Source organism: Panicum virgatum, chromosome 4N (assembly GCF_016808335.1).
Source record: "Panicum virgatum strain AP13 chromosome 4N, P.virgatum_v5, whole genome shotgun sequence".
NCBI lineage: Eukaryota > Viridiplantae > Streptophyta > Magnoliopsida > Poales > Poaceae > Panicum > Panicum virgatum.
Window position 1 is genome coordinate 46,736,090 of NC_053148.1, and position 26,497 is coordinate 46,762,586.

Here is a 26,497-nt window from a genome sequence, read left to right on the forward strand (position 1 = left end):
TACGCAGTCCTTGGGTCGGGTCAGAGAGGGGAGGCGAGGTTTGACCGGCCGTTTCCCGGCGAGGGGCTCACCGGCGGCGAGGTAGGAGGGGTGCGTGAGCCTCACGGGTTCAAGGCGCACCTCTGGGTGCTTGGAATCGAGGCTAGGGCGGTCGGAGGTGGGGTGGCGACGGCGAGCGGCGGCTTGCGGGCTCGGAGCACGGCGGCGGGGTGGCTCCGGTGATGTTCGGGTGAGGGGAAATGGCCTAGGAGCTGCGCGAGGTCGAGGCGGTGCTAATGGTGGGGGATGTAGGGGTGGAGCGGGTCTGGGTTGGCGGCTCCGCGGTGGGGTGGAGCTCGCCGGGGTTCAAACGGGGCGGCGGCGGCGTTCTGCGGCGTGGGAGCGAGGAGAGCGAAGAAGGGCGGTAGGAATTGGTTTCTGGGGTATTTGTAGGCCCAGGGCGCTCGCTAGAAGGGGACGGCGGCCACTGCAGCGGGCTCTCCACCGCGACGGCGAGGTGGCGGCAAGGTTTTCTTTACCGGTAACCAAAAAAAACCGGAGGTCACCGATAAACACGTTTATCGGATTTATCGGAAAATTCTCGGATTCGACGTTTTGTTTTCGGACGAAATTTCAAAAAAATACCTCATTTTGTACGGAGAATAACATAGATTATTTTCAAACAATCTAAAAGCGAAAAAAAGATATAACAATGCATAGAAATGAGAAATATGGCTATCACGAAGCAATAGATAGTCTGTTCAACATGGAGTTTCAAATATTGCACATGAAGATGCTCAATCCCAAATATTACAGTCTCCATCCATATTTCCAATTCCAAGTACCAACAATTACTACATAGAATAGTCCATGGTCCTAAATATTAGAAGCACACGAAAAGACAAGCTCAAACCCAGACAAATAGCAATTCATTTTGCATGAACCCTCGAATCTGACTTTCAGGCTTCAGTACATGGTCTTGACAGAACGTTTCTTCATCCTTTTCGAGCTCGGACGGAGAGGGATTCCCTTATCCTTACCAGCTGATAAGAGAATACAAATTAATCAATAGTGGACCAAAATTTTCTTTAGTTCTTTAGTTGTATCTGAATCATCATGCAGCTGTCACTGGGAGTGTCTAAAAGTTTTGTCTAGCTCTTCAGGTCATTTGATTGGCTTAGTCTTGACTCCTAATGAATCAATAACTTGTGAGGCTCATCCATGCAACACCGAGTGTATTTTGGTTGCGGTTCTTCAGCTAAACCAGTGGGGTATACAGTGGAACTTTGTGGCAAACCTTCAGGATGCACAAGCGGGTACTAAGCCCAGTACAAAATGGGTTGATTTTCAGTTGTCAGATATGTTTCTTGCCTGCCTTAATGCCACAGGTTTTGTTGCCATTTGGGATGTGAAAACTGGTGGCCTTGCCACGTCATTCAGTGCTCTTCAAAATTTTTCATACCGAGTTGGTTATGAATTCATTTGGTGAAAGAGATACTGATGCTGGACTTATGGACAAAAGGCTTCCATTTAAGAAAAATTCTGCTTTTGTTGGAGATTCTGTTGTTTGCTACTGCCAGGGATATCTGTATCTAATCACCCAGTGTGGCCTTTCTGTGGTCCTTCCACCAGTTTCTATTTCATCTTTTTCATCTCATGATGGTGCTATCAAATTTTGGCAATCGGGTTTTACTGTTGGTAGTACATGCAATGCTCTGAACCTATTACCAGTTGACAGATCTGAAACAAGGTGGAAAACCTGGCAAATAGAAGTTTTGGATAGAGCATTGTTGTATGAAGGGCCTTCACTAGCAGACAGGCTCTGTTGGGAGAATGGTGTGTTTTCTTTCTGCTAGCTATATCTTTTTTTATTATTCATTTGTGTGAACATCCTGTTACATGGATGGTCCTGCTGTAGTTGTTCAAGTACTAGTACAAGGAACATTACCTCCTTTGTGAGTTGTCGAGCCTCCCTCTCCAAGTTCATTTGCATCACCGGAAGCATGAACAGCATCACCATCACCTTTAAAAAGATTAATATTTCAGCAAAGTTACATATATAATATGCAGAATCCCATCAAAAATTAAACTTACCATTGCCTTCACTGTCATCAGAACTACTCTCCCCTGACTCAGCATAAACAGGGCTACCTTGCTGATCCGATTCTGATTCATAATCAGAGAAAATATCTTCAAATTCTCCCTTCCTTTTCTTACCCCGTTTCCCACCAATCTTCTTTTTAAATGCAGCCACCTCTTCATCACTCATCCCTAACTCATCTATAACAAGTCTGCTAGGATTAGGGGATTCGGGCCTCTGGTCATCACGTTCATCTAGAGTCGGCGCGGACTCACTCCTAGAGGTGCACAACCAATCCATGATCGGATTCCTTTCATCATACAAAGTCACATCTATTAGGATGCTACAAGGATCAAAATCTCTTTCATGCTCCTTGTTGGTTTGCATTTCTTGAAGGTTTTGCATGTCAGTTACGAAATGTTGGATACGCAACTTCAAATTATAATGTACAAAAACCAACTTGTGAAGCTTATCGTAACTTAACCGGTTCCTCAATTTGGTGTGCACCAAGGCAAATGTGCTCCAATTGCGCTCACACCCACTAGAGGACATGCATTGTGAGACAATACGCCTTGCAACCTCTTGTAGTTCACTACAGTCTCCACCATATTGATCCCACCAATCAGCTAGGAAAATGATGGTAAATGAAATAAGAATTCAAACATAAGAAAGCAACAAAATAATGCACATTAAAAAAATTAAACATGCAATTACCTGCACTACACCGGCCATTAAGAGCCGATTTTCGAGCCTCCGCTCCTCCAAATAACCCTCCCTGTTTTGAGAAGAAAGTAAATTGATCGATTGCAGCAGAAGCCTTTGAAGATGAGCCTGCAAGCTTCTTGATGGCCAATGTGACAGCATGTCTGGACTTTGGTTTCCTTGCAAGCTTGGAAGTGTACAGTGCTTTAGGATCAAGTGCGGCAGCTAACAAAAAATAAAATAAAATCAGCAATCTTAATAATTAGTGATGCATGAAACAACATGAATTGAACAATTTATCAATTAAGCCCTCACCTGCAAGCATAAGTGTATCATTGACAAGATAATCAAGTCTTCCTTGGACTTTTTCCAACACCCTATTCTGTAGATTTTTTTGGATGGTATTATCACTTAAATTGCCACGTATTTCTGCCATAGATTCCCTCATTTTTGGAATGAATGCAGATATAGAATAGAACTTCTGTTGCTGATCAGCTAAACGAAGTACAGAATAGATTGGGGAGACAGCTTTTAACACCACTTCCATTTGACTCCACCATTTTTTGCTGGTCAAACAATCATATGTGAAATCATGGTCAGCCTTACCAGCCCACACACATTTCTCCCAGTCATCAGATACCATCCATTGCTTGAACTTATCTTGTCTATCCCAAAAACTCTGGAGAAAAATGAAAACAGTGCCAAATCTAGTGGCATTCCACCGAATCAGCTCCCTCCCTATCTTTTCTCTCATCATAGCATGCAGCCTACAAATAAAAAACATGACAACAAGAACATCATTGAATTTTCATAAACACAATAAGAAGACAATACTAGATGGCTGAATTATTTATCCAATACAAGAACACTAGTCACTAGTCATACCTATTATGCTTATATAAGAATCTGCAAATTCGCTTTGCACTATCCACTACTTCCTCAATATCAGGAAAGTGCCCTATGTCCTTTAACATCAAGTTGATGGTATGGGCAGCACATGGTTGCCAAGTAATATGTGGATACATGGTAACCAAGTCTTGACATGCTTTTTTATAATTAGAACCATTATCTGTGACAACTTGAACAACATATTTGGCTCCAATCTCGTCACCAACCACTGTACCAATCATGTCAAGAAGATATTCTGAATTTTGAGTATCACCGGTTGCATTTACAGACTTATGGAAGAACATGCGTCCATTGCAATATATCATGAAGTTAATGATGCACATCATGGTAGGACCTGTAGATGCAGCAGAAAAAACACAACGCTAAGTGCACAAGATTAATTATTTCAATATGGACAGTACAACAAAATATAGGCCTACAAAGGTACAAGTATTCACCTGTCCATGAATCACACATGACAGTAACCCCATAATCTTTCCAATCATCCTTGAAGGCAGCCATGTGAGCCTCCATGTCAGCATAATTCATATCCAGCAAGGGACCATCTATTTCTTTCCCACGTGGAATTGGCACTCCTTCACCAAATTGTTGGGTTAACTTAACTGCTGAGCGGAAGTATGGGCAGTCCGCTTTTCTTCCGGGAATATCATTAGCATGAAACCATTTTGACCAAGCTTTCCCAAGCTGCTCTTTGGCAACCCCCTCTAGCATAACATCCACCCGAGGTTGTGCTTGGGCCTTACTGCGAGCCAAATCGACATCAAAAGGAGCATTGGAAGAACTTCCAGGACCTTTATAGTATCTATCAATCGTAGTTTGCTGATTAGCTGAAGAACTTGCACCAGCCTTGTTACAAACAGACTTGCCAAAAGATGAAGAATTATCTTGCTGCATGGCGGAATTAGAATCCCTTAGAGACTCTCTCATTGCCATCTCAATCTGTGCTTCTTCATCAAGAGGGATGCTTGTCCTACCAGATACCCTTTCTGTTGCCACCTCCTTTTCAACATAGAGACGAAGATTAGTACTTCTCTTCCTTCTTATTCTTCCTGATGCAAATTCATCTGCCATTATATTCTTAATATGCGTTGGCACATTTTTACACTCCACTACATTCCCAGTTATTCCACCAAGATGCTCCCTTAGACGAGATACACCACCACCCTTTTTTGTTTTAAAACAATAGTAGCACAGAAATCCAGCCCCATTAGGTTTGGGGTAAGGCTCGCCATGGCTCCATGTGACCTCAATTGGTCCATTTAACTTCACCACTCTCCCTGCAGGAAGCCAGGAACACATACAAACTCAACTTTGTCTACTGCAGGAACACTTTGGCAAGTAGTACAAGACATCTAAACTCTAAAATTAATGTCAACTTTGGCAACACTTGCAGGAACACTTTGGCAACACTTGCAGGAACTCTAAAATTTCTAGTCCCTGCAGGAACACTTGCCAATCTAAACTCTAAAATCTAAATCTCACAATACTACTAAGGGAGCTACTCAAATCAGCACTTCAAAACAAGATAAATAACCAACATTTCACAATGACAGTCTAATAAGCAACTAGTTTGTCGATTTACCATCTTTTGCAGTCACCTCCACTCCACTGTTACTGTCCGTTGTTCGCCTAGGAATGGCACCACTGTATGATGCGCCGGCGGCACCACTGGAGGATGCACCAGCGAAATTGCCATCTTCCCTTCCCCCATCCATTGCCATCACCACTCCGAGATGCTGAAATTGAAAAGGCTCAGCTTACCTTGCTACAATCGGCAAGCACTGCTGAAAAGGCTCAGCTTACCTGGGCCGCCGTGAGCGGCGAGGATGCGGGAGACGGCGCCGGCTTCCTTGGTGGGGAGGAGCGCGATGATGTCCTGGAGGACGGCGTCGGGTAGATCGCCGACGCCGATGCAGGCGGCGCCGACGAGGTCTTGTCCCCCTCCTCCTCCGCCAACTTGAAGAACCGGCGGCGGGTCTTGCTGCCTGCGGGATCCGGATCCGTCCCCGTCGGCTCCAGCTCCAGCAGGGTTCGGATCGGGCGAATCCGCCGCGCTGGGGAAGATGGCCGTGCTGGGGAAGATAGCCGCGCTGGGGAAGATGGCCGCGCTGCGAGAAGCCCCCTATCTGCGCCGCAAGCTGGCCACCTGGAAGCCGCCTCGGCCTGGACGAAGGAGTGGAGCAGGCTGTGGACGGCGACCCACACCGCCACACGGGGCCTCCCCTCGCGTCCCTCTCTGCGACCTCCGCCGGCGAGGGAACTCGAGCGGGCGGCCGGGGCTCGTGCGTCGCGGCGTCCGGGCCGTTGTGCGGCGCGGGAGAGGCAGGAAGGAGGCGGAGGCTCGGCGCGCGGTGCCGACTGGGAGGTGAGGCGGTGTGCGCCGCCGCAGCTACGGCGCCGGCGAGCAGGGTCCAGGGGGAACGAGCGGAGCGCAGAGTGCCGCCGCCGCCAGAGCCTGAGCTGAGATTGGGAATTGAATGGATGGGGCGCTAGGGTTGTGTCACCGGCGGCGTGGACTGGTTTTTGGGCTGGGCCGATTTCAAAACCAACGAAAATTTTGAGCGGTAGAGAGAATAACCGGGCCCCACCGAAAAACGTGATTTTCGGTTTTATCGGAATTTTATCGCCGAGAAAAAAAACCTTGGGTGGCGGTGGCGCGGGCGCCTCTGGACTCGGCGGCGCGCGTGGCACGGCCGGGAGGCTCCAGCGCGAAGCAACAGGAGGGGGAGGAGCTCGCCCGCGACGCGTGGGAGCCAGCGCACGGCGAAGTAATGGCCGGGAAAGCCGGGAAGGCGCTCCACGGCGGCGCTGTCGGTGGCCGGCGGCGAGAAGCAGAGCAGGGGGTTGAGGTGGAAGAAAAGGGTCGTTTTGCAATTACCAAAAGTTCCAGGGACCCCACTGTAAAACAGCGATAACTTTTAAACCAAAGCTCAAATGAAAAAGTGCCCAACATGAAAGTTGTTCAATATTTCAAGAGCTACAACTTTGATGTTGTGCAAAAATTTATTTGACCAAAGGATAGAGAGCTAAATTTGAAAACGCAAGAGGGATTTTAAACTCTAGGAATTTTGTCTTTTTCAATGCAAAATCACTTCAAATGTAGACTTACAAGCAAAATGACTACCATGCAATAAATGCACTGAAATTTTGCACAAACACCCTCCACTAAAACTATAATTACACAACCTATTCAACACAACTGCAAAAAGGACCTTGCATAAAATCATAATTACACATATAACCTTTCATAATTACAAAAAGATCCTTTTTAAGCATTTCAAGCACAAGATGCATATCAACAAACACAATTACTGTGTAGACACCTATTTAAAATACTGTGCAAACACCCGGGGTGTTACAGCTGCAGCGTGCACAGGGCGGGGCGCGCGGCGGCGCGCGGCCGTTCCGGCCGGTACGGCGCAGAGCGGCGGAGGAGGGTGGCGCGGACGCGACCAAGGTGGCTAGGTGGTGGTGGGGCGCGCGGCGGTGGCCCGCGAGCTGGCGCAGGGAGGTCCGGCGGCGTGCGCGGGCAGCGCACAGCGCGTCTACGGCTGTGTGGCGGCCAAACGGCGGCGGCGGCCGCGGATTCGGGTGGGGAGAGGGTCGGGAAGCAGGAGGGGGTTGCGGGGGAGCTCACCACGGCTCGATTTGGGGCGGAGGATGGCCGGAGGAGCGGCTCGACGGAGAGGGGCGGAGCTCGTCGGGAACGGCGATGGCGAGCAGCGGTCTGAGCGCCGATTTGGCCGGGGAGTAGGGCACGGCCGCGCTCGGGAAGGTGTGGAGTGGATTCGGGGTGAGGTCGCGCAACTCAGAGCACGAGGAATCGATCCGTGGCGGCGAAGCTCGGCCTGGCTCCTCGCGAGCTCGAGGATGAAGCGGAAAGGGAGGAGAAAACGGAGACGGCTCTGGGAGACGATAAGCTTGCGCTGGTGTCGGTCGAATGGCGCGACGGTCGACGCGTGGAGCAACGTACTTCGCCGGCGGCCACAGCGGCGGTATGGGCGGCGTACGAGCACAGCATCGAACAGGAGAACACAGTGGAGCACAGTGATCGCATTTAGAGATTTGACTCGATTTTGGATAACTGAAACTCCAAATTTCATATAACAACTTGAAATTTGGCCAAAATAAAAGTTGTAAAGCAAAAGAAGAGTTACAACTTTCGTTTTGGGCGAAAGTTGCATTGAAGCTCGGATCAAGGAGAAAAACGAGATCGAACATCGCTAAGCAGATGTTTACTATGCGAACGCGATTAGCGCTAATGATGCGGTTAAAACATGATTAGCGATTAAACACATGGTTAGTGAGTACGATTAACACAGAGGTGTTACAGACAAAAATGGAAACCAGATCCCATCCCAACAAATATTGAAAATAGGTAACATGTAAACCGACTTCCGTTACTACATGCATCGGTAACCGACAACAGAAACCGACTTACAAATAATATTAGAACCGACTTCCGTTACGGCGTGTATTGGCAACCGACAACCGAAAGTCAAAACCGACTTGCCACTTTGCATATTTGTGTTGGTACCGAACTTAAACACACTCTTAGTTCTCAATGTAGTTTCACCCTAAACTTGCCCAAGAAGTCTATAGCTAGAACACTAGACTGATTGGGGGAATCCTGATTCCTTGAGAGCTCTCACATGGCTTTGCTAGCATGCCAAAGCAAGCATGAGCCTGGAGACACCAGCGGAAGCATGACATCACTCGCCCCCGTTCAACGGTATCCTAGGGATATGCTTCGGTCGGAGACTAACAGAGCGATAGCGCAGGATATCATCTTGAGAAAAATGCACATTTCTGCATTCCACATTGCAATCTTACTCCATATCTTTTTTAGAAAAATAAAATCTATAGCAACCGTTACTGGACTGACCAGTGTGATTTTTTTTAATTTCTGCTCAAAGAAGACTAGTCACTGTGCATTGTACCGAGCGCCAAAGATTCCCGGCCGTCGCAGCCCGTTTGGTGGCGATCTGTTCGGCCGCTTCTGTCCAGTGTTCAACATTTCGGCGAAATTTCGCTGATTTCGCCCCCCTCCAAAATTTGAAAATTTCGGAAATAATAATCTATTATATTAATAAGGGAGTGTGAAAAGAAGCCACCACGTTCGCCGGGAGGGTCTAGAAATTCCCACATTAATCTAAAAAAGAGAAGGATTTGCACCGTTGGATTTTATGAAGATCTAACGGTCCAAACTAAGTCAAGAGTCCATATCAAATACAACTAATAAATAGCTAATTTCGGATTTAAAAAAAAATTAAGAAAAAATTGGACATGACCAACAAGTCCATGCCGAATACGATTACTAATTAGCTAAATTCAGAATTTTAAAAATGTAGAACTTGACTAAAAAGTTCATGATGAATACGAGTCCATATCGAATACGACTAATAAATTGATAAATTCAAAAAATAAAAAATAGTAGTTGATTTGTATAGTGATTAAGAAGCAATATTTGGAATATCTTTGCTTCAACGCTGTGACATCCCAAAGTTTTAAAATGCTAAGCAAGAAATTTTAAACCTGTCATCATGCATCATTAACCAAGAAGCATTGAAATGAATGCACGTGTATGCGTGAATGTCTATGTGTATGTGTGTTTATGTGCATATGAAATTGAGTTGGCATGTCACTAACGTCATGATAAATCAAAATCTAGATGAAGTCATAGTAAAAAATGAAACTTTGTACATGAAATGACGAGTCATTTGAATCAAAGTTTTTAAAGGTTTAAACTATATTCTTTTCAAATTTCAAACAAATATTCTTAGAAAATAATTCCCAAAACATTGCTCAAATGGACTTTTACCCAAAACCAATTTTATAGGTTTTTAAATGACGAACAACTTTCGTGTTCGAAGTTTTTCGTTTCGCCACACAAACATGGGAGAAAAATTTGAATTTCGAAGCGTATAGAACCTTTTCAAATGCACTCAAGTTTCAAATTTTATCTTTCAAACGAAGTCTCAAATAAAAAGTGCCTATAACGAAAGTTGTAGATCTCAAAATTTTAAGCAAGTTTGGTATTCAAAAGTTTTTCATTTGACCTCGGGAGCAAGGAGAAAAACTTAATTTACAAACTGAACTTTGGAACTTTGAGTTAATTACGAGTCTGCCCTCACCATCATGATATTATCTACTGTATATTTGTTAAAGATATTTGTATATTGGGAACTTTAATTAAATTAGATGCCACCCTTATTAGTTGTATATTATATTCCTCTGCATAAACCATGATACAATTACCAAAGTGATATTTAATCTATGTATATTAATCACTATGCCACATGTAGGTCGAATTGTGGACCTGTGGTTATAATGTGTTTGTTTGACTAGCTAGATTAATTATATATAATGATGTCTTCACAGATAACTCGATGGTAGTTGCGGGGATATTTGAAAACTTTAAAGATGAATATTATCACAGTTAAAGCTTTTGGGTTGCAACTGTATAGGTCAAATACAAATAATAAATAACCAAATTTAAATTAAAAAATTACAAGTTCACAAATGGTTGATAAATAGCTAACTCTAGAATTAAAATTAATACAATTAGTAGTTAATTTTTAGATGAATTATGAAAAAATAGCAAAATTAAAATATGTGTCAAATAAGAATTGAATTTTAAAACAAAATAGAATTTCTTTAAGCTACATTTAGAAGTATAGTTTGAAATCACCAGGCTAATAGTAAAATATATACATCATTAATTTTATGATAATATGATGTTTTAAGTTAATCCAAATATTTCGTTGAATATGTTTAGCATATAATTTAACTTAACAATAAAATATACTATTCTACATGAATTTGGAAGGAAATAAAATAAAGGTCATGTAAATAATGAATAGATAAATAAATAAATTACAAGGAAAATAATGAAAAAAGGTGTTCAAGTCTCAATTGATATTTGGAAGCAAATTACATAAATAAAGAGCACATGTGGCTAAATTTTTTATGGTATTATCACTACTGGTACAACTTCTTTTGTTACCTTTATGACGAGTTAACCATTGCCTCGATTATACGACTTGCTTGATTAGTTGCCTAGCATAATAGAGTACAACAACTATATCATGACAATTGCCACCATCTAACATTCAGTTTTAGTGTAGTATTGGTTTGGAAAATGTTAGAAAGATGCATGCTTCTACTTTCAGTCGAGAAACAAACAAATAATAAATATTAAATGTTAGAAATCAATCATCATGAATTAGTAGCTAAGTAGTGGCATGACTATGGTATTTGTTGAGCCTTGATATGCTCTTCATCATATATTATCAATATCTGAAACACTAGCTAGCACCTTTGACAATACCATATTAACCCCTGACAATTATTAGGGTGTGTTTGTTGGTGGCTTCTTCAATAATTTCTCCAACAGTTTTTGGTAAATATAGGTAAAAATAAAACGGCTTCACCCAAAAAACCAACATGAAATTAAACTCAGATTGGCTTACAGTAGAGAGGAGCTAAAAATGACTTTAACCTGCTTTTTCTCCCTCCTCAAAATCTAAAATATTATCAAAATTATAACATTACCATTAAAAAGCTGCTTTGCCAAATATTCTTTTGAAATAGTTTCGGCTCAGAAGCCCAAACTAAATCAATTTCAGAAAGAGATGAAGTCCTACCAAACTGGTCATTAATATGTTGTTTAGGGAGCATGATAACAACCCTAAAAAATTATCGAAATGGCTATGGAGAAGCACAATTTAATAGCATTAGTTTACAAGAAACAACTATAATTGAAAGAATAAAGAGAAAAATTTAACACGAGTCATATTTGAGCGGATGATGATGAAGGAAAAGATTATACCTTGCCAGATAAAATAGAAAATTTGTAGACTTGTATACGGCCCGTAAAGGTGAAAGGTCCAGCATCAACCGTAGTATAATATAGGTGGAGAATAAAGAGAAAAAAAGCTAGTTACCCGTGCTATTTGCGCGGGCCACCTTGCTAGTTTAAATATATTTAAAAGTATTTTTAAAAATAGTCTAAAAATGAATTTTGGCCGAAATTTCGCAAAATTTCATGAAATTCGGTGATTTCAGCCATGTCTGAAATTTTTTGACAAACTAAATTCAAAACCCTGCTTCTGCCTCCTGGTCCCCGCGGCAGCGGCGCGGCGGGCGCTCCATGCTCGGCAGCGAGGAAAATCTCCGGCGGCCGCGACGACGCCCCTCCTCACTCCATTACTCCAGTCATCAGTTACTATTGCCTCTGGCTGCATCTGCATGTGCCGGTGCGAGGACCTCCTCCTCTGCTTGGACCCATGGCTTGCTTCTTCAGGTTCTTCGATCTCCTCTCCTGATCTTTGCTGGTGAATCTTTGGCAGACGCACAGCCATTAATTGTTATGAGACCCTGAGATTTGATTTGCATTGAATGCATGCTATGTTTTGGCCAATAAATAGCGCCGCCTCTCGGCAGCAATCCGGCCATCCAGCGAGGAGCTCCCGAATCTGGGCGTCCGCCGAGAAGAAAGGAGTGGAAGCGGACGAGGAGGTCGGAGAGGAAGATGGCCATGCTGTGGTGGAAGTCGCTCAAGAAGGCCCTGAGCTGCAAGTCGCGGGAGTCCTGCGACGTGATCAAGCGGGAGGACTCGCGCGGCGCCGGCGGCAGCGGCAGGGGGCTCAAGAGGTGTAACGCCCCTTAATTAGCAATCAATTAGGAGTGCTAAACACAATTTGAAAATTCAAATGGAGTCAAAAATATCAAGCCCACGTGTAGCTTGCTCCCTCTCTCCCGTGCGTGGTCACCGTGGCCAATTTGGCCACGGCGCCGCTCGCGCACGCCACAACGACGCATCGCACGAAGCTTCTCCCCTGCTCACGCGAGAGCCGAGCCCCAGCCCTTTTCCCCTGCTGCCCAGAGCGCGCCTCGTCGCCCGCCATGGCTGCCACCGGCCTTGCACGCCGCGCTCCCACCTCCGGCCTTCCTCCACCCAAGCCGGCCACCGAAATAGCTTCTCCACCTCCCACTGATTCTCCACGGCCCAACACCGCTTGCCCAGCCACGCCGGAACGCCGCCGCAGCGGCACAGTACCACTGCCACCCGCCGCCCGCCGTGGAACCGCCACCACGGACCACCTTCTCGCGCTCCAAGGCCACCTACAGGTCCGCGCCGATCTCCTCTCGCTCCTCCACCCCTCCCTCGCCGCCGGCTAGCCCTCCCATGGCCGGAATCACCGTTTCCCTTTCACCCCTCCCCTGTTTTTCGCGACCAGGGACTCCAGACAGCAATAGAAAGAATCCCAGGGTGTTTTCTGCGAAGTCCATGACTCAGATGAATAGTGTTTTAAGGACTCCTTTGTAATTTCTAGCTGTAAACTTTGAAATTCAATATCAATTCATAGAAAATTCGTAAAATAGAAAATCTTGTTGTTTTAGAATCCTCTTGAAGAGATCTATGCAGTAGAACCATAATAGGGTAGGTGTTAGTTGCAAGTTTTTGCTGTAGAATTTGATTTGTATTACTAGTGCATAAATATTGGTTGATTTTATCTTTTTCTTAACTACTGTTTGAAGCTAGGTCTTGCAATGAAACTTTTATGGTAGTTTGTTCTTATAACACTAGTATTGCTATAAAAATTTCATGATTAGTTCTCTGGTGTAGCTATTTATTTGATTTAATCCTTGTTTAGTAGACTTTATTTATGGTAAATAGTTTCTGTTCGTAATAAATCATGAAAATATTTCTGCATGTTCTTTTTGAGTAGCTTAGCTTATCCATGAAGTTTGAGCACCAATTCATGAATAGAACAGAAGTTAAAAATGAATCTTGTTATATTGATGTCCGTTTTGTTTATTTTCTCAGAATTAATTCTGTGCAGATAAAATCATGAAAAATTCACAGTAGCTAATTCATCCCTGTTTCGACCTCCTGTTAAAATTTCAGGTTCTGTTTTGCTCTGGTATGACCTGTATAATTCAATCTTGCTCTAGGAGTTGTCTGAATGAATGAATTGTTCGGATTAAATGGATGCATGAAATGACGTGATTTTTACAGAGTAGATTTCTCCTTGTACCTTCTGTTTAGAATATTTTTTTTTCTGAAATTGTTGTTGTTTATATACTGAGTTGTTTAATTATTAGCAAGCTATGACCTGCATGTTATAGGAATCAACTATTGCTTGTTCGTGCAGTTAGTGAACTTCTTTTGTGCCGTTGATCATGATGCCATGGGTAGTTAGAAATGTAGTTAAATACTCTATAAACGATTGCCCATGTGATATGATTGTTTGCTACTTATTAGACTACAACTTTATCGTGAAGGAAAAATAATAGCATCTATATTGTTGAGCAACTCAGAACTGTGCATTCATACATATGCATTGCTGCATTTCATTTAGGTACGATAGATGAACCACGTGAGGGATGTGACATTGAAGCCGAGCCAGAAGACGGTGAATGGTGGACACCTCTAGAAGATGGATGGATGGATCCCAATATGCACGACCGAAGGCAGATGCTCGCCAAGCGAGTGTCATCTAATTAACACTAACCTAGTGTTACCCTCAGGCAAGTCCTGGTGCATGTCCTATTATTTTAAATTATGCTTCACTATATATATGTTTTATCTATTACTTGTGCATTACGTATTAGGAATTGATTGGAACCCTCGCTGCATGATCCTTAGGTTTCCCCGAATTTTTACTAGTATGTCTAGGTCGATAGTGGTGCCAGGCTAAAAGAGTCCGGTAGAAGTCGGGTGACTTCGTGTCACTCGCGAGACATAGGAAACTTTAGAAGCCGAGTAATTGCCGGTTACTCGCGAGATACATTATTATCTTTATACTTCAGTATTTGTGAAATGGATTGTATTGGATATGGAGATGTGAGACCGGGCGGGGATGATGGATAGGTATGGCAGCAGGACAGGGTTTCTGTGTGTCTTAGTCCCGTCCGTGTCGATTAAGGACCGGTCGTTGTGGCAGTGCTGATCGGGGATTGAATTGTACTAACCGCATGCCGGAAGTAGGAGGTAGTCGAAACCGGTAAGCCGAGTACTGTCTTGCTTCGAAAGTACAGGAACCCGCACCCAACTCCTGGGGCGAGTCGAGTAGTCGCGGAGAATTGGGTTGCATATGTTTACTTTTGGTGGTCTCACGTTGAGCTCGGCTGACCATATGTCGTTGGGCTGGTTCCTGTAGTTCGAGGCGGGGAGGGGAATGGTTGGCATGTATAGTCCGACGGGGCCAATACGTGCCGTGTTGGTTAGGTCCACCTTGCAAGGTTAAATCGGATCGATTCGCCGTGTCTCGTGGTTATGAGGGCCTTGGTCTCTTTGTCACACCGTAGCAAAAAAGTAGAATGTGAGTTAGGTATGTTTATATAAAATATTGATCTCATTGAATTATTTTGCTTGCATCACCATGATTGCTAAAGTAGGTCTATGCAAATATTAGATGAGAGTTAATTTATATAGAACCTGGAGCTAAAATAATGAAAGTAAGGAATTACCTTAGTTGCTTTTTCTGCAAAATAAACCACCAGCCAAATGCCTTGCATGTCTAGATATGTGGGCTAAGTTATATCCACTGGTCGGGTAAGTCTTGCTGAGTATTAGTATACTCAGGGTTTGTTGTTTACCCTGTTTCAGGTATAAAAGCTAACCAGGATTCGCATCAGTGGGCTCGATGTGACGTCCTCACGTGTTCATAGTTATCGTTTTGTTTTATTGGTTCTCAATCAAATTTCCTTCTCTCAGATCATATTCTCTTCCGCTGCTGTCATTTATTTTATGTAAATTCTAAATTTAAAGTTGTTTTGTAAATATTTATGTTATTATCTATTTTGTGAAAATATATTATGCTGGTACCGTCTGTGCTCGCCGTCGCGCGAGACTTCTGGTGTGTTTCGGTCGGCCTGTGGGTTGGAAACAGGCTGTCAAGTTATACTTAATTAAGCTAATGCGCCTGATGCGTTCAAATGATGGCCATTACGCTTAATTAAGCCTTTTAACTTGGCGGTTCTGTCACAGCTGGTATCAGAGCTGAAATGCACCAGGGAGGGTACTAGCATGATTATTTCTAGTGTTTTCAAAATTTAAAAATGAGCTTTACAAAAATACGTTTCTTTGCGCTTAAGGAATTAGGGAGGATTAGTACGTAAGCACTATATAGTGTAAGTTATATCAGGTGGCTCTATATAATATCAACTAACTTTCAGCACATTACATTTATGTCAAAACTTACTTTCTTGCTTAACCCTTATTTAATATTGTAACGACGCACCTACGCTAAGGTAAGCAAGGTGAGCATTCTTGGTAGTCCTTAGAATAGCCCACGTGTTTCATACGTGCGCGGGTCCCGTATGATGAGCATACGAGGAGGTGATAAGGCTCCATTCAAATGAGCCTGTCGCTATCTGCCGCCTGATATGGAGTGCGGACTTCCCACCGTGTGATTGTGAGCACGGCCATTTCGTAAGGCAATGTTACGAGATGTAAATCTGTCATGCGATTGGGTATGACCGTGTACCTTGGGGCACGTTTACCCTTGGGTGTCCCGTAAGGCGATTTGTATGGGAAGTGAATACGTTGCCTCGGTAACGTATGCAGCGCTGTCCATGCAGCGTTAAACGCATGGGCGCCATCTCTATAGTGGATGGTGATGTATGTGTGAATATGTGGGCAACTGCATATGCGTTACCCATGTGGCGTAGGACACATGGGGGCCGTTCGTGTGTGCTGGCACGAAGGGTCCAGTCGTGGATATATATATGTATATCATGTGATTTTCTGCAGGTACACTAACAAACGATTGCGTGAGTTAGGTCGAGTACAAAACGACTAGATATATAATAGGGAGAGTACGTATGTATGCCACCGAGTATTCACGTATATTGCCATATAATTATGTTGGCAAATTTTGGAGAGGACGAAATTAGACGAGCCTGCATCATCATATCATTATGTGTGGAATTTTGGTTGGTTTTTCTGGTGCATCCAATACTCACTCGTTCACTAAGAGCATACATCGCTGTTTTGAAATTTTGCGCTACACTACTATCGGTCCAACTTCTAGCTATCCAAATAATTTTTCCTGAACAACTAGATTATGAGAAAGATGTGAGAAATTATAGATTTACATATTATAGAAATTTTAACGACCTTAGGGGAATGTTCATATGGACCTCCAGACTAAACTTGGCCCCTTGATCCAGTGCCTTCTATGCTTATAGCTACGACTCAGTAGTAATGGTCAGGTCTTTCTTAACATTCTCATTATCTTTGAAAGCCCAAATAAGGATATTATCCTAAGAAGAATCTCCTAGCCAATTTTTCTTAACATACCATCGCATGAGCTAAAATTATCCTATCTGTGGCTTAATGCCCATTCCCATTTATTCAGCTATTTCTATTTTTCCACAATTGGTCAATATCAATTTGAGATCGTGCATCCTCATTTCTGGGCCGTTCATTCAAATGCTCAAAGATAATTCATCCTGGCTATTCTTGATGACTACACACTTTCTGTTGTTCTTATAGTGTTGATATTCGTTTATATCGATCGCCTTGATTCCTATACCTAAAATGGATCCACTTACGTTCTTGCTCGAATAATATAAATAAATTAATGACTTGATTACAGATATTATAGTCATCCTGCAGGAATAAGGTCGCACGTTTGTTGCATTACATCGTCTTGCATTGTTGGGTCGTGCTAGGTTACTGCATGATCATGGGAGACATTGGTGGTAGTTCGGCTGACTATGTGTGTTCGTGCTTTTGAGTGCGTTCTCTGGTGTCTTCCGACTTCTATAATCTCTTTCTATCCATTTGTGTTATTCGGAGTGCTATTATTGATTCTTAGGCGGTGGAGATTTGTCCCATGACCTTTAGTGCCGCGACGGAACCTAGGCCATCGCGTGTGTGGCCACCATGCGATTGTGCTACTAGGTGCGCGCTGGTGCTTGAGTGCATGTGGACGAAACTACATCGTCAATTCTTTTTGTGAAATCTTTGGAATCATTTTCTCTGGTTTGATCTTTAAGGGGTAGGCCCTAGATGAATAACAGTGCGGACGGGTTGTTTTAGGTTTGAGTTTTTGGGTATTGTCCACTAACTGGTATGGCATCATGTGCATCCTCAACTCATATATGCGTGCATCATACTCATGCATCTCATGGCGAGCATCACTCAAGAGCATCGTTATTATGCATCATGATGTATGCATCATTGAGTCGACATCATGGCAAATGCATTATGTCATATGCACAATTTTGTTTGTGCATGGAACATCCATCATGGCACTACACTGGCATTGCATTGGTATAAATGAACATATTTTACAACTAGCATCATGCAAATCATTCAGCTAATAAACTTTGAGCAGGGATGTTCCAAACACCACTCGTAAATCAATCTCTCACACTATCTTCTCTTACTATCCATAAGTCTTGTGCTGAATCTCGCCGACATTTGTTTTCCTCATGTTGTGATCTTAGCTCTATGAGAACTTGATCACCTTGTCTCATCATCATTCTTTGATTTGTTTGATCTTTTCTTCTTGATTGGAAAACCTTACATTACTCAGTTATCCAATCTAGTTGAAGAGCCGTGCAAGAATCAAGTTCAGGTGTTTGCTTAAAAGCATCATTGTCATTCTGATGCGTCCCTAGCTACTTGCAAGTGGAAGCTCCTTCCTCACTAATAGAAAATCCTGGTTTCAAAATGTGTGTGTATCCTTTTCAGTCCTATAAATGACCCTGATCAAGGTTTGGAGCTATAAACTCTTATATGCAGTGTTAGTTACAGTTGTTTGTACTGCAAAAATCAGAATTTATGCATAATGTAGACCTTTTGTTGACTCGCTAATCCCAACTAAGTTTTCTCAATAATTGCTTATGTCTGTGGTATGCTCATGTACCTGCTGGACAAAATCATATCTGACATTCACTGTTGAACCTCTCTGTCGCTTATCTTAAAGATGATCTAGTGCAATGATAAATCTCTTTTTCTATCATGGCCTCAGCATGTTTTCCTTGTAACTCATGTCGTTGCTCTGTCAGCCAAGTCTCTGGATAGCATATCGGTTTTGTTCCATGTATCCTGCTTGTTTCGTTTATAGTTCTCTAAGGTTCCTGAATGGTTATCGGTCTTAATCTCCTGTTGCTGCCCAGCCAGACTGAATCTCATGGTGATTGTTGATCCGGTAATCTTGTCGGTGGACTCAAGCTGTGTGTGAAACTTAAGCAAGAGTCTTATTTCCTGCAGTCTGTGATGGTTAGTCTCTGTTTCTCTCATATCATGCCTCCATTTTTAGATCACCTCCTTGCTATCCCTCATTCTCATAATGCTTATCCATGCATGACCTATCTATGCTACATGTGAATTCTCGTCGTATGTTCGGTAATGGTGTTTTGATTAACGATTGATGGTGATTGTGTCCACATATATTATCTACAGTCATTCACAGCAAAAGCTGAAGCCCTGGAGCTTTCTAGTGTGGAAAAACATTTGATTAGTTCACACTGTGACACGGTTAATCTCCAGCTAGGTAATGACAGTGTGATTGCTATGAAACTTACATTTTCTAGCACCAGGTTGAGTAAGGAATTAGCAAATCAACTGGTAATGTTTATACCAATAAAACCCAACTACGTTGATTAATCTAGAAACTAGCACCACATCGGCCGATCCTTGTCCTTAGTTTATCGATTGGTCTCCTTTACTTTCTCTCCACTTAAATCTCGGGACGAGATTTCTTTAAGGGGGTAGGATTGTAACGCCCCTTAATTAGCAATCAATTAGGAGTGCTAAACACAATTTGAAAATTCAAATGGAGTAAAAAATATCAAGCCCACGTGTAGCTTGCTCCCTCTCTCCCGTGCGTGGTCACCGTGGCCAATTTGGCCACGGCGCCGCTCGCGCACGCCACAACGACGCATCGCACGAAGCTTCTCCCCTGCTCACGCGAGAGCCGAGCCCCAGCCCTTTTCCCCTGCTGCCCAGAGCGCGCCTCGTCGCCCGCCATGGCTGCCACCGGCCTTGCACGCCGCGCTCCCACCTCCGGCCTTCCTCCACCCAAGCCGGCCACCGAAATAGCTTCTCCACCTCCCACTAATTCTCCACGGCCCAACCCCGCTTGCCCAGCCACGCCGGAACGCCGCCGCAGCGGCACAGTACCACTGCCACCCGCCGCCCGCCGTGGAACCGCCACCACGGACCACCTCCTCGCGCTCCAAGGCCACCTACAGGTCCGCGCCGATCTCCTCTCGCTCCTCCACCCCTCCCTCGCCGCCGGCTAGCCCTCCCATGGCCAGAATCACCGTTTCCCTTTCACCCCTCCCCTGTTTTTCGCGACCAGGGACTCCAGACAGCAATAGAAAGAATCCCAGGGTGTTTTCTGCGAAGTCCATGACTCAGATGAATAGTGTTTTAAGGACTCCTTTGTAATTTCTAGCTGTAAACTTTGAAATTCAATATCAATTCGTAGAAAATTCGTAAAATAGAAAATCTTGTTGTTTTAGAATCCTCTTGAAGAGATCTATGCAGTAGAACCATAATAGGGTAGGTGTTAGTTGCAAGTTTTTGCTGTAGAATTTGATTTGTGTTACTAGTGCATAAATATTGGTTGATTTTATCTTTTTCTTAACTACTGTTTGAAGCTAGGTCTTGCAATGAAACTTTTATGGTAGTTTGTTCTTATAACACTAGTATTGCTATAAAAATTTCATGATTAGTTCTCTGGTGTAGCTATTTATTTGATTTAATCCTTGTTTAGTAGACTTTATTTATGGTAAATAGTTTCTGTTCGTAATAAATCATGAAAATATTTCTGCATGTTCTTTTTGAGTAGCTTAGCTTATCCATGAAGTTTGAGCACCAATTCATGAATAGAACAGAAGTTAAAAATGAATCTTGTTATATTGATGTCCGTTTTGTTTATTTTCTCAGAATTAATTCTGTGTAGATAAAATCACGAAAAATTCACAGTAGCTAATTCATCCCTGTTTCGACCTCCTGTTAAAATTTCAGGTTCTGTTTTGCTCTGGTCTGACCTGTATAATTCAATCTTGCTCTAGGAGTTGTCTGAATGAATGAATTGTTCGGATTAAATGGATGCATGAAATGACGTGATTTTTACAGAGTAGATTTCTCCTTGTACCTTCTGTTTAGAATATTTTTTTTTCTGAAATTGTTGTTGTTTATATACTGAGTTATTTAATTATTAGCAAGCTATGACCTGCATGTTATAGGAATCAACTATTGCTTGTTCGTGCAGTTAGTGAACTTCTTTTGTGCCGTTGATCATGATGCCATGGGTAGTTAGAAATGTAGTTAACTACTCTATAAACGATTCCCATGTGATATGATTGTTTGCTACTTATTAGACTACAACTTTATCGTGAAGGAAAAATAATAGCATCTATATTGTTGAGCAACTCAGAACTGTGCATTCATACATATGCATTGCTGCATTTCATTTAGGTACGATAGATGAACCACGTGAGGGATGTGACATTGAAGCCGAGCCAGAAGACGGTGAATGGTGGACACCTCTAGAAGATGGATGGATGGATCCCAATATGCACGACCGAAGGCAGATGCTCGCCAAGCGAGTATCATCTAATTAACACTAATCTAGTGTTACCCTCAGGCAAGTCCTGGTGCATGTCCTATTATTTTAAATTATGCTTCACTATATATATGTTTTATCTATTACTTGTGCATTACGTATTAGGAATTGATTGGAACCCTCGCTGCATGATCCTTAGGTTTCCCCGAATTTTTACTAGTATGTCTAGGTCGATAGTGGTGCCAGGCTAAAAGAGTCCGGTAGAAGTCGGGTGACTTCGTGTCACTCGCGAGACATAGGAAACTTTAGAAGCCGAGTAATTGCCGGTTACTCGCGAGATACATTATTATCTTTATACTTCAGTATTTGTGAAATGGATTGTATTGGATATGGAGATGTGAGACCGGGCGGGGATGATGGATAGGTATGGCAGCAGGACAGGGTTTCTGTGTGTCTTAGTCCCGTCCGTGTCGATTAAGGACCGGTCGTTGTGGCAGTGCTGATCGGGGATTGAATTGTACTAACCGCATGCCGGAAGTAGGAGGTAGTCGAAACCGGTAAGCCGAGTACTGTCTTGCTTCGAAAGTACAGGAACCCGCACCCAACTCCTGGGGCGAGTCGAGTAGTCGCGGAGAATTGGGTTGCATATGTTTACTTTTGGTGGTCTCACGTTGAGCTCGGCTGACCATATGTCGTTGGGCTGGTTCCTGTAGTTCGAGGCGGGGAGGGGAATGGTTGGCATGTATAGTCCGACGGGGCCAATACGTGACGTGTTGGTTAGGTCCACCTTGCAAGGTTAAATCGGATCGATTCGCCGTGTCTCGTGGTTATGAGGGCCTTGGTCTCTTTGTCACACCGTAGCAAAAAAGTAGAATGTGAGTTAGGTATGTTTATATAAAATATTGATCTCATTGAATTATTTTGCTTGCATCACCATGATTGCTAAAGTAGGTCTATGCAAATATTAGATGAGAGTTAATTTATATAGAACCTGGAGCTAAAATAATGAAAGTAAGGAATTACCTTAGTTGCTTTTTCTGCAAAATAAACCACCAGCCAAATGTCTTGCATGTCTAGATATGTGGGCTAAGTTATATCCACTGGTCGGGTAAGTCTTGCTGAGTATTAGTATACTCAGGGTTTGTTGTTTACCCTGTTTCAGGTATAAAAGCTAACCAGGATTCGCATCAGTGGGCTCGATGTGACGTCCTCACGTGTTCATAGTTATCGTTTTGTTTTATTGGTTCTCAATCAAATTTCCTTCTCTCAGATCATATTCTCTTCCGCTGCTGTCATTTATTTTATGTAAATTCTAAATTTAAAGTTGTTTTGTAAATATTTATGTTATTATCTATTTTGTGAAAATATATTATGCTGGTACCGTCTGTGCTCGCCGTCGCACGAGACTTCTGGTGTGTTTCGGTCGGCCTGTGGGTTGGAAACAGCCGTGGCCAGCTGCTGCGACAGCCCGAGGTCGATCGAGAGCAGCGACGTCGTCAACGCGGTGACGCACGACGTGCTGCTCGCCGCCGGGGCCCCTGCTGGCTCCGGTCGCGACCTCCGGGCCGGCGCCGGGGAAGCCCCGGGGCTCGCCGCCTGGGCCATCGGCGGCGCGGCGACGCTGAGCCCGCTCCTGATGCGGTGCAGCACCAGCCGTCTCTCCCAGAGGAGTTCCTCGCGCGTGGTTTCGCCGCTCCGGCTCCGCCGCGAAGCAGGCGCCGGCAACGGCGGGGTGGGCTCGCCCGCTCCCGCCTGGGCCTCCTGCGGGGTCGGCGTCCGGTGCGATCGCTGCGGCGGCCTCTTCTCCAGCAACGACGCCCTGGAATTGCATCACCTCGTCTACCACGCCGGTAAGCGCCACCGCGTGCTCCGTAATTTCTCCGGGATGATCCACCCATCGATCAGGAATCGATCATGCCTCCGGCGGTTGTTCTTGCAGTCACCGAGCTGGTGGACGGCGACACGGCGAGCAAGGTGGTGGAGCTCATATATAAGGTCGGGTGGCCGAATCCCGAGGTCGCCATGGATCGTGTCGAGAGGGTCGTCAAGGTCCACAACATGGACAAGTCGGTGGACCGTACCGGTTCAAGGAGTACATGGAGGAGGTGAAGGCCAGGGCGGCGACGCTGCCCAACAAGCACCCCCGCTGCATCGCCGACGGCAACGAGCTGCTCCAGTTCCACGGCACCACCGTCTCCTGCTCCCTCGGCGCCGGCGGCTCGCACAGCGTCTGCGAGTCGGGCGCGTGCAACGTCTGCCGCATCATCCGGCACGGCTTCTCGGCGACGAGGAAGAACAACCTGAACAGGGCAGACGGCGGCGGCATCGGCGTGTTCACCACGTCGACGAGCAAGCGCGCCCTGGAATGCCTGCAAGAAACCAACGCCGCCGCCGGCGGCGAGGCCGGAGCCGGAGGCGTGAAGCACGCGCTGATCGTGTGCCGGGCGGTCGCGGGGAGGATCCGCCGCCCGCTGGAGAACCCGCAGGACGCCGCCGGGCAGCCGGGGTTCGACTCGGTTGCCGGCCAGGTCGGCGCCGACTCGAGCATCGAGGGTCTCTATCTGCTCCACCCGAGCGCTCTCCTCCAGTGTTTCGTGGTCATATGTAAAGCCTAGATCTTGCGGCTGGGTTGGGTATAGCCATCATACAGAAGCAAAGCATAAGGTTTAGCTTCATCCTATATTTTAATTTGAACGTCAACTAAAGTTATAGTTTAGCTCACTAGTTTCTGGAGAACATTAGGCGCCATGTTCTCCTTAAGAGCATCTCCAAGAATTTAGCTAAAAATCCTAGCTAAATGATAAGGTAAAAGACTAGGTAAAAAACTAAAAGCTTCTCAAAGACGTAGAGAAACCAACAACTTTTTCAAATTGACTCTCCAAATTACCTCCCTTCTTCCCCTCTCTCTCCGAACTCCTGCCCGTGCTATAGCCCGCCGTCGGGCGCGAGCTCCGCCGCGGACTCCTGTGCCGCTCCGTGTCTCCCTCCTCCCTGCGCGCGCCGCTTTGATGCTATTTCTCCTACCTGCCCCCAAGTTCCAGTGACACCGAGCACCTGCATGTTCCACCGACGAGCGAGCTAGCTTGACCACCTGCGCGTAGTAGCATCAAGGTTTTAAATCTCCCGCTATAGCTTCCGCTATGACCCGCTATAGCTATTTGAGGCATGGTTCCGCTATTTGAACTTGTGTGTATTTTAGCCGCTATAGCCCGCTATAGCCTCATTTAGCCCGCTATTAGTTATTTTTTGAGTCCAACCGCTAAACCCCTTAGCCCGCTATTTAAAACAATAAGTAGCATGCAGCTCTCCCAGGCAGCGGCCGCATGCGCTCGAGCAGGCGGAGCACCCACCAGCCATCGCTCCTTCACCATCCACTCGAGCTGGACGGGGCGCGGCCGGACTCCATGGCGGAAGCGGAAGTGCCACCGTCGCCGTCTTGTTTCCCGTCCCCGCCGCGGAGCTTGTGGCTGGCGCACGAGATCCTGGATGCCAGCTCGCGGTCGGAGCTCCGTTTCGCGGTCGGAGCTTGCAGGCGGTGAAGCTCGCAACCGGAGCTCGGAACCGTCGAGCAGGGAGTCACAGCGGCCGGCGGAGCTCGCGGTCCGCGAGCCGCGGGAGTGCGGCGGTTGGCGGAGCTCGCGGTCGGGGGAGCAGGGAGGTGCGGCGGCCGGTGAAGCTCGGAACCGGAGCGCGTGGTCTACAACTACAAGCAGAGGGTGCGACGGTCGGCGAGCCTAGAGCGCGGCTGCGGCGGCGTGGTCACCTGCAGGTAGTCGGGCGGCGCAGGAGAGGGCACGGGAGAGAGGGCGGGACCACGCGGGAGGAGGGATGGCGAACGCAGGGCATCGACAAAGATGCCGACCGATTTTCCTGGAATGCAGAATGGGAAAGCCAGATTAGAACTTTAGCTCATCTGTTGGAAACGAGTTTTTCTGTCTTTTCTGTTTTTTTACCTATTTATGATGATTTACATACCCTGTTGGAGATGCTCTTATATGTTCAAGTCGCTGTAATGTTAACTACATCCCTAAATCAGGGGCGAAGCTGCATGGAAGTGCCGGGGTCCGCGGACCCCGGCGATTTTTTGCAAAATCAGTGTTAAATCACTGTTCCGTACTGTTCTACAATGAAGTAGACCCGGCATTCAATGAAGCAGACCCCGGCGGCATTCTCAACTGCCTTCGCCCCTGCCCTGAATAACTGTTGCTCGGGCAAACATACTTCCCGATTGACAATTATTTAGAAACAGAAAGAGTACATTCTTGTTTGTACCTTCCTGCAGTGAGTAGTGAGCAGCACATCAGTTTCAAAGATTGGAGGACACTAGACAGCATGTTCTCCGCATATAGTATGTTTTTCTTGTCACCCACCCTTTCTTTGTCAGTTTGAAATGCGGGGATTTTTTCCATAGCATAACTCGGAAGATCGTTTCTCCACGAAATTTATCAAATTTGGTGCGCTCTGAATTTGGATAGAACGAGCCTGCACGCACAAGGGATTTTTCCATAGCATAACTCAGAAGATCGTTTCTCCACGAAATTTATCAAATTTGGTGCGCTCTGAATTTGGATAGAACGAGCCTGGACGCACAAACAAGAGACATGCACTACTACAGATCGGGCCATTTGTCCCGGTTCCAAAGGGCTATTTGTCCCGGTTTTAGAACCGGGATTCGGCTGCCGGGCGGGTGGTAGAACCGGGACAAAATGTCCCTCGCGCTAAAAAAATTTTGCGCCCTGCAGGATTCGAACCCAAGACCTATTGCCCAGCGCATAGCTTCTTTGCCAACTCACCTAATTAGTACATATGACTTAGTAAAGAATAACTCTCTTTTGAACTATCACGTGGAGGTGCCTTTTATCCGGATTGGTAACACCAACCGGGACAAAAGGGTCCTTTTGTCCGGGTTGGTGCCACCAACCGGGATAAAAGGGTCATCCTTTTGTCCGGGTTGGTGTTACCAACCGGATAAAAGGGTTGGGCCTTTTATCCCGGGTGGAGCCACCAACCCGGACAAAAGGGGACCTTTTGTCCGGGTTGGTACCTCCAACCGGGACAAAAGGCCCCTGTCCCCCCCCCCCCCCCCGCTGGCCCGGCTAGTCTTTGGACCCGGGACAAAAGCCACATATTGTCCCGGGCCCAAAGGCAACCGGGACAAATGGCCTAGAACAAAGGTCTATTCTGTAGTAGTGATATATTTTATAGTTATTCCTCCAATGAATCTAAAACATGGGAAGATTCCCATAAATCGAAATGCACAGAAGACCCCTAACATTAAATTAAATGA

The 26,497-nt window shown here is 45.2% G+C and overlaps 1 protein-coding gene and 1 pseudogene across 1 annotated transcript; one reads left to right on the forward strand and one right to left on the reverse strand.

The window, feature by feature from the left end:
* Positions 1-732: 732 nt before the first annotated feature.
* On the reverse strand, positions 733-5,694 carry LOC120668486. The gene is made up of 9 exons (XM_039948209.1): positions 5,474-5,694; positions 5,253-5,406; positions 4,108-4,947; positions 3,647-4,004; positions 3,077-3,528; positions 2,774-2,986; positions 2,074-2,685; positions 1,928-2,002; positions 733-1,022 (listed from the first exon to the last, which is right to left on the reverse strand). Exons 2-9 carry the CDS (start codon positions 5,389-5,391, stop codon positions 946-948), a joined length of 2,766 nt encoding a protein of 921 aa, XP_039804143.1. The 5' UTR covers positions 5,392-5,406; positions 5,474-5,694; the 3' UTR covers positions 733-945.
* A 16,256-nt stretch (positions 5,695-21,950) lies between these two features.
* Positions 21,951-23,825, forward strand: LOC120669467 (annotated as a pseudogene).
* The last annotated feature ends 2,672 nt before the right edge of the window (positions 23,826-26,497 follow it).